General features: G+C 39.6%; 1 protein-coding gene across 6 annotated transcripts in view; it reads left to right on the forward strand.

Annotated features, from left to right (window-relative positions):
• The first annotated feature begins 5,377 nt into the window (after positions 1-5,377).
• Positions 5,378-8,846, forward strand: part of LOC137985292 (serine/threonine-protein kinase MRCK alpha-like) — a 62,866-nt gene continuing 59,397 nt past the window's right edge. For 5 of the 6 annotated variants that reach the window (XM_068832862.1, XM_068832864.1, XM_068832865.1 and 2 more), the window contains exons 1-3: positions 5,391-5,896; positions 5,973-6,064; positions 6,167-6,250. In XM_068832862.1, the coding sequence (XP_068688963.1) occupies positions 5,716-5,896; positions 5,973-6,064; positions 6,167-6,250 (357 nt within the window). In that variant the 5' untranslated portion in view covers positions 5,391-5,715. Of the gene's footprint in view, positions 5,897-5,972; positions 6,065-6,166; positions 6,251-8,846 lie in introns of all 6 variants that reach the window. The other variant, XM_068832867.1, reaches the window with a different exon arrangement.

Consider the following 8,846-nt stretch of genomic DNA (forward strand, 5'->3'; position numbering starts at 1 on the left):
AGTGAGATCGTAGGCAGTGTGGCCCAGTGGTCAGGGCGTTTGCCTCGAGATCCAGAGATCCTAGGTTCAAGACCCGTTCTCACCACTCGTTGAGTTTGTTCCTGGTAGTCCCTGGTTCAACTTCCAGCTGCACTTGTAAATAGCCAACTGTTTTGCCTCCTGCCAGTTGGGATTCTTAACTGTTGTCAGTTGTTCGTGTCCTGTTCTGTCGCTTTGCTGACTGTTTTATTGGCCCTGAAAAAGTTCCTATGGGAATTGCTCAATTGAGGTCCTAAAGAGGTTTTGGAGGGCAGCCGTGTTGCATGGCAGTAACAATAGATTCTATGGAAACAAATGCTCTTTCTAATGCAAAACATTTTCATTCTTCCTGCCATGCAACACGGCTGCCGTGCAAAACCTCTATACTCGTTCGTCAAACGCTTTAGGCTACGGAGGTCATGCAATTTTCTTTCTGCCTCAAGCGTTATGGCCCCGTTCATTTCCCAATCTATTAGATTCCGGCACTTGGACACCTTCAATCTTTGGTAGTTGTTCACGTGGTATCATCGATCAGCAAACGCTCAATGTTGCATAACCTCCCACAATGTTATAAGCCCTTGGGAAGCATGGGTGACGCAGTGGTGAGAGCACTGTGGGTTGAGTTTGTTGGTTCTCTTCTCTGCTCTGAGAGGTTTTCCCCCGGGGGGGGGGACTCCCATATGAAACAGACGGGGATGCTCGTCGGAAATTTTGAATTTAACCCCTAAAGGAGACCAATCTAGGCGTGGCTTAAGCAAATTTTGACCCCTAAAAGAGACCGTTTAAAAACACAAAAATACGACACGCAATGAGTTTTAATGATAAAAAGGCATAATCATCGAATGCTTTTATCTAAAAAGAAAATTTAAAAGGAAATTTGACTTCTGTTTCTCTTCGCGTAATTCTGTGTTACTTCGGGGAACCCTAAACGAGACATTGGTGGCATAAAATATTGGCGCTTTGCCCGGAACACCCTAAGCGAGACCAAAATCCAAAATTTACACCCCTAAGCGAGACGACGAGCATCCCCGTCTGTTTCATATGGGAGTCCCCCCCCCGGGGGTTTTCCTCCGGTTTTCCCCTCTTCACAAAAGCCTCTATTTGATTTGATTTGAGGATTTGAGTTAATTTCGTTAAGCCTAGTTCCCACTAGCGACATAACGATCATAATCATAATCATAAGCACGAACATAACGCTGTTATGTCGCTTATGTCTTAGTGGGAACGTCCAGAAACATAATCATAGGCGCCCTTATGATCAACATAATCATAATCATAAGAAAATGATCGACCATTTTCTTATGATTATGATTATGGCTTTGACTATGACTATGTCGCTTTTGCTTTTCTTTGCAGTGGGAACGTGAAAATCATAACAACATAATGAGAAACATAATGACGCAACGGGGTCATTGTGTTTGGGCCAATTAAAGTCTAGGACCAGTACTTTCGGGTCGGTTCATTTTCAAGATGGCGGCCAGCTTCGAGGAAAAGCGTTACGTTTTTAGAGCGGCCGTCCCCACTAGAACATAAGAAGCTTATGTTTATGTTTATGATTATGCTTATGATCCTTATGTCGCCAGTGGGAACTAAGCTTCAGTGTCCCCAATTAGTGCTCTTGTGCTTAATCCATTGACACTTAAATAAAGATGTTATTATTATTATTATTATTATTATAATTATTATAATTATTATTATTATTATTTTAAGCTCACGTGGAGCCGTACCTCCCCTTAACGGTTTTTAATATTTGAAAGTCTTAATTAACGGGAACTTATACTCCAACAAAAATATCTTTAAACGACAGAAAATATTCTTTAAAATCGTAAGTGCCTTAGATGTTTTCAAAGAAGTGTTTCTATCCGAAGCAGTAAACTAATTTCAGAATCACCATTTTTTATTCAAAATTCAGGGGCGAGCACGTTGCCTTATCGTAAAAAATTGATAGGGCAACCGTAATTCATCACATTTATAATAAAAAAAAATATGAAAATATGAAAGAAATGTGAAAGAAACAGCGAAATATGAAAGAAACAGTAAGCGATTCTAAAATTCATTTTTATGTTGTAGCTGTTGATTAAGGGAGTAGGTTTGTGCCATTTGCTATGCAAAACTTCTCTTATTTGAATGTTGGCGGCCGTTGGCAAAATATGGATCGGACCGGTTTGGATCGGACCGGACCGGATCGGATCGGATCGGATTGACAAAACTCGGACCGGATCAATAACACCAGACAACCTGCTCGAATTCTGTGCCTTTCTCCCTTGTGTAGTCGTCTCATCATTTATTGAGACTCGTCGAAATGTTTTATTTCCAAAGGTGATTACAGATTCCGAAGCGGAATTATAAAAGATACGATGTGACGAATTGACGTCAATAAGCGAATTGACTGCGTACACAACGGTCTTCTTTTTCAAACATGAAAACTGACAACAATTTTTTACTTTACCCCAGTCCCTGACAATTGCACAATATTAAGCAAAAGAAAGGGAACGTCAGTTGACGAAGGGAGAGCCCGCAGAATAGTTGGGATTCTACTCTAATATGACCTAATATAGGTATTTTTGCTGCGCGCGCCATCGTCAACTGACATTCTAGCCTGCGAACGCAGACGTATTTCCGGCGACCGCCGGAAATACGTCTGCGTTCGCAGGCTACTGACATTCCCGCTCTGTTGCTAAATCAGGCTATTGTGCAATTATAAATGACTGGAGTAAAGTAAAGATTTGTCGTCAGTTTACATGTTTGAAAAAAAAGACCGTTGCGTACACAGGCAATTCGCTTATTGATGTCAATTCGTCACATCGTATCTTTCATGGCCTCTTCGGAATCTGTAATCACCTTTGGAAAAAAACATTTCGACGAATCTCAATAAATGAGGAGACGACTACACAAGGCAGAAAGGCACAGAATAAGACTTCTCCTATCTTCAGCACGTTGTCTGGTGACCGTCTACTTTTGGCGGGGATTTTCTTATTGAACCGATCCGAGTTTTGTCAATCCGATCGGATCCGATCCGGTCCTCGCCGATCCGGATTTCGCCAACGGCCAATGTTGGCCCATCTATTTAGTCTCGTTGCTGGGTTATATTCAGTTTTAAATTACAACGAACCTTTTTTTCCAGTTTTTCTTTTTAACGGGTTTGTCGCGACGATAATCGACGAGTATCTTAGCTAATCCATTTGAATTGTTTTTGTAATTATACGAATAATGTATCAATTTAACCGTTGTCTTTTTCTTATAAATGGGTTTAAATTCAAATTGTATATAAACTCAGTCACATCTGAAGATGGCTTAAGTATGTCGAAACATGTCTTGTAAATAATTTTAAAAAAATTGTTTTGTTTCTTCAAGTTACTGGTATTTCTGTTTCTATGTCATAAGTCTCTTCTTCAAAGCGAGGCCAAGTACGCACCCTTACCAGTACTGAGGCTTTTCAAAAACATTCAGTTGTAAAAAAATCACCGACCGGGTAGACAGGTTGGCTTAGTTGGTTGAGCAGGGGACCTCCGTTCGGGAGTTCCACCAACCTCGTCCCTGCCCAGGGTCTCACTTTTTCCCTTCCCTGGGGACGAGGTTAGAGTTCGACTTCCCGGCCAGACCAACACTCAGGGTTTTTAAATAACTGAGGAGAAACGAGAGAGTTCTGCCTTTGTAATTATACATCCGCAAATGGTTAGACCAACTCTTCTTTGCTCTCGGATGAGGACGCGGACGATAGACCATATGCCTCCTCTTACGACATTAACTCATAAACGATGTTTGAAGTTAAAGACGGGGCTTCCCTAGGGGTTTTGGTGAACAGGGGAACATGGCTAATTTGAACTGGGGAACAGGGGAACAATGTCAAAATATTTTTGGGAGAAAGGGAACAAAAACAATTTAAAACAAATTTTGGGATAAAAAGGCTGGGAACAAGTTTGAAAACAGGAACCCATGACCCGGAGCCTACAGCTCCCATACTGGGCCTATGTAACGGCATTTTTACAGACCGATCTATTTTTTAGACTATCTTTTCCGGAAAAAACAAAGGCAGTTCCGGTTCGGTGACCCTATGGCGACAGCTTAATTTCTCGTAATTGGTCATCGGGCTCCTGTGGGAGTCTCATTCGCGGGAAATTCAATCTAAAAATAAATCGGTCTGTGAAAACGCCGTGACACGAACACAGTAAAGTTGTAGGCTCCGGGTCATGGGTTCCTCAGGGGCACCCAACGAGAATATAGTTCAAAACCACTTAAACATAGCATTGTTAAACGTATTTTGGTGTTTAAACGGTAGATATAGGCATATTTTTACCCCCTAAATTGTTTTTATCTGTTCGGATTTCCTAGCTGAAAGTCTAGTGATCCCACGAAAATTATAGGGATCAAAACATAACTTTTCGAAAATTTCAGCCAGAAAAAGGACTCCCGAAAATTCTAGGTGACCTTTTTAGGGTAAAAATCCGTTAAAAATGGGCAATTATTTCATTTTTTAGATGTTTGAAAATCCTAGGACGCAGGCAAGCAAGAAATTTTGGAACAAATGTTCCGAAAATTCTAGATCTCAAATCGACTTCCGAACAGATATTTTCCGAAAATTGACGTTGGGTGCGCCTGGTTCCTGGTTTGAAAGTAATTTGGAGAACAAGCTAGGGAACACAAGCAAATATTTAAAGGGAACAAGGAACAGGGATGCCCATCCCCCATTCTGGGAGGGCCTCAAAGATCTCACATACTTTTTTCTACGTTCGAAAAGTGCAGGGACCGGGTGTGGCGTTGTTGTGGTCAACGGTCTGTTGTTCTTTGTGGGGGCCATCATTCACTTCCCTCAGCAATAATTTCAAACTGTGTAACAAGCAATCTGGCCAAAACCCCTCAAGCAGAATTGTAAATTAGTCCTTAAAAGGCCCGAGGGGAGCGACCAATTCAACGATTAACAAGTTTTACCGTTGATTTTTACAACTACAAAGTGTTAATCTTTAACGTAAACTCTTGCTCTTCGGCCTTTTATTTGTCATTACTTTTTAAATTTGTTTTCCCCTAGCTTAGAAAAATGAACTGAAGGGAAAATCGGGTTGGCTTGTGATATTTTTTCACGCAGCGACCAGTGTTGCAACCATGACCATGTTAGTAACGCAACGTTTCCTCCGAATGAGCGACGTTTCCGTATTGGTCACCGGCCGAGACGTCGACGTTACATCTTGTTTGTGTGACTGGACTCAACCTTTAGCTTCCCCTGAAGACCGCAAGTATAATTGATTATCTTTCGTCTTTCTTTTCAATTCTATTATGTCAACAAGAGCAACCTGGAAACCCAGAGGTCAGCTGTGGGTCGTTCCCCTGGCATGACGTCATTGGCATGCAAGGCTTGGTTCACCCACAAGGCCATTGGAGCTTAATCGGCCATATTTCCGAGCTTTGCTTCACATCTGATGCATTGTTTTGTGCAGGAATATCGTTTTTAGATTGGTCGAAAAAACGCTGGGTTTTCTCACTTTATGATATCTCTCAAAGCCAAGATCTATCGAGTGAATTTTCATCTGCGGGAAGTTTTTCGGGGGACTTGTTTTGACAGGAATTCCTGAACGGCTTTGCAATGTATTTCTGTATGCCATTAATATGGAATCCGTGTTGGAATATTTCCTATGGTTAAATATGTGCTGCTAGAACGCCCAACGAAAGCAATTGCTAATAGCCAGGAGGACAATAGAAATCATGGCTACCGAAACTACATTTGAGAGACTGAAGCAATTGGAAGCTCTGTTTTCGTATGGAAGCAGTGACAAGGGATCTTTCAGTGTGGAAACTTTGTTAGATGTTCTGCTTTTGCTATACGACGAATGTTGCAATTCTACGCTTAGGAGAGACAAAAATGTCAGCGAATTTATTGAACTTGGTAAGAAGCTAAATCAACTGGACAGTACTGGGTAGTCCGAAGATTTACTAAGTCAATTATTCCGATTGAATTTCAGTGAAGCCGGTTGCAAGCAAAATAAAGCAGCTCCGACTTCGAAGGGAGGATTTCGATCCACTGAATTTAATTGGAAAGGGAGCTTTTGGCGAGGTAATAACTTCATTGTGAATTTCCAAATTATTGGTATTCTTCATATCTCTGGATAACTTCTTTGAAATCGGCTTCTGCAATACCTGATCTTTTGCTTGATAGGTTACCGTGGTTCGAATGAAATCCGATGATAGGATCTACGCTATGAAAACTTTGAATAAATGGGAGATGTTGAAGCGAGCAGAGGTAAGGTTTCGTTCAGAAATATTCAGCTCATTCATACTTCAATTGAAGCGTTGTTTAGGCCTTTTGGGCATGATTAGATCATTTTATTGGCTGCTAAAGTTAACTTGAAAAAATTGAATCAGACGAAATTACGCATACGATGAAAGCCATTCAAATGCCCTGATAAATTTCATTCTAAGTCAAAACAGATCTTTTAACGATCGTGTCTGTTCTGAAAGTTTCGCTTTAGATCAAAGGCTGATTTTTTGGCAAAGTTCATCCTTTTGAATATATCCGCAAGTATCGAGTCGATCGATTATTTTCCTTTCGTATGCAGTGAAGACAAACTGCTGTAGACGAAATAGACTGCTTGTTAGAATGGAACGCGCAATCGAACAAGTTGTCGTTGCTGCTTTGGACACGGAACGTGAAATGTTTTTTAATAAGAGTTTACAGTTTGTTTAATTCACGTTGTTTATGTTTTCATTCAGTAAATATGTCGGCCTTCGCGCTTGTCCATTCCAGCGTTGTTCAAATTTCAATTGAAAATTTCTTGTCCTTTGTTTTTCTCTACACCATTTAATTTTGTATACATGTCAAAACGAGATTGTTGCTAATTCTCACAGGGAGGAATTGACGAGATCAGAGCGAGCTTTTGTTCTCGGTTTCTCGTAGTTAAGCTCTCTTTCCTTGTCTAATTAATAGTGCCTAAGATGATCTCTCCCTTATATGGACAGGGAGACTTCTTTTAAGTGTCGAGAAGTCTTGTTCTTCGTCGCAGTAATTGCTTCATTGCAAAATTCTTTATGGCAAATTAGAGCAACGGCAGAAATTCAATTTGCTATGGTTTGTAGACAATCACTTCATATTTCGTGTTTATTTCCGCCGGCCGTTTCGTGTTCATTTCTGCTTGAAAGAAAATAATTGGGTTTCAACGTTGTCTCACGAGAAATGTAGATACTCGGCGCTTCTATCTTTCTGTTTCCATTGAAATGATGATTCGTTTTGGCGAGTCACAATAGTGGTGATTTTTGTTTTGAATGTAAATGAAGTTGAACGTCAGGATTGAAAAGGTGTCTGCTTGATATCTCGAAAAAAATTGTAAACAAACATCGGCTCACGAGAGAAGGGAGTAGACACGTTATTTACGTTGTTTCCTCTGCGGTAATTATAAGTGAGCATCGATTCTCTGGGATTGTATTTGTAATTTATGAATGTACTGTGAAAGTTGTCCATTTTAGGAGAAGTTTGTGAACCAGATCAAAACTCAGGGATGGTAGTGGGATATGTGTAGACTATTAACTTTCACGGCTGAGCTCACTAAAAGTATGAAGCTAATGGTTATGCAATAATATTTATTATTATTATATTCAGCCATTTCAATAATTAAAGTGACAGTATTGGGTCTGGATGTTGTCTGGGGCTGGAAAGCACATGTATATCTGCTTTAGTGTATGCCATGTTTCCCTTGAGCCTAAAGAAGATTTGAATGAATTTTACCCATGCCAAGTGAGGAAGACCCCTTTGACATCATCCACCTGAAAGGTGATTGAGCCTTAATGTCTTTTTTGCAACAGGATATTCATGGTGTTTTTTGGTAATTTTTGTCATCCTTGTGCAATTGGGTAATCAAGCTAGGACTTGCAGTGTTACCTAGATGCACTCTTCTCTTTTTCAAAAATGTGTCTTGTTTACTCTTGTTGTTTGTTCCGAGTTTAAATCATTACCATATTACTCAGTTGTAAACCAAAAGTTTCCATATGTTCATTACATAATTCTGATCAATTGGTCCACGGAGTTAACTGTCGGACGTGGTGTCAAATTTACAATAATAATAATAATAATAATTATTATTCCAGTGCCACAGCGTATCTGTGGTTTTCTCTTTAAAAAAAGTTGTGTTGCTTCAATACAGCAAAATTTGCAAAGTTACATCCTGCCTCAATCACACAACAGCAAATGGATACACATTCTCAAAATATATTAAAAAATCTTTCTGTACCCTTGCCAAGAAAACTCATGTGAATGTTTGGCTCATGTGAGTGACACAAGTGAGTGTTATTGAACCCATCATAACAGCTTAGGGGAAATAAAACTTACCATGAAATAACATTACATTAATTTAAAGAGGAAAGAATTATGCTGTATTTTGATGCTGTCATAACATACCGGTACATGTAATTTGGTCATTTGGAAAAGAAATAAAATTTCTTAAAACAAAAAAAAGGAGAATAATACATGTGTTTCACAACAATGAAGATAAAAATTATTACTATATGGACTAATTAAGTTTGAACATAAATGGGTAAAAAACTGCTTTGCGATCAATTATGCTTTTTAAAAGGTGAATCATAGATTGCTTCTGTGTCTCACTTGGCTGAAGTTCATTTTCTAATCTTTGAAAAGTTAAGCCTGGGTGTTTCAAAAATAACAAATTCTTGAACATTAAATTTTATGTTTTTTAGTGTCAAGTGTGTTTGGTGCTAGGGCACTAATTGGGGACCCTGTGCAGATATCAAATCAATTCTAATCAGCACATGTCAAATCAAATTTTGGTTGTTGAGGAGAGGGGAAAACCAGAGTGCGTGCAGAAAAACCTCTCGGAAGAGAGGAGACA

This window comes from Montipora foliosa, chromosome 14 (genome assembly GCF_036669935.1).
Source record: "Montipora foliosa isolate CH-2021 chromosome 14, ASM3666993v2, whole genome shotgun sequence".
NCBI lineage: Eukaryota > Metazoa > Cnidaria > Anthozoa > Scleractinia > Acroporidae > Montipora > Montipora foliosa.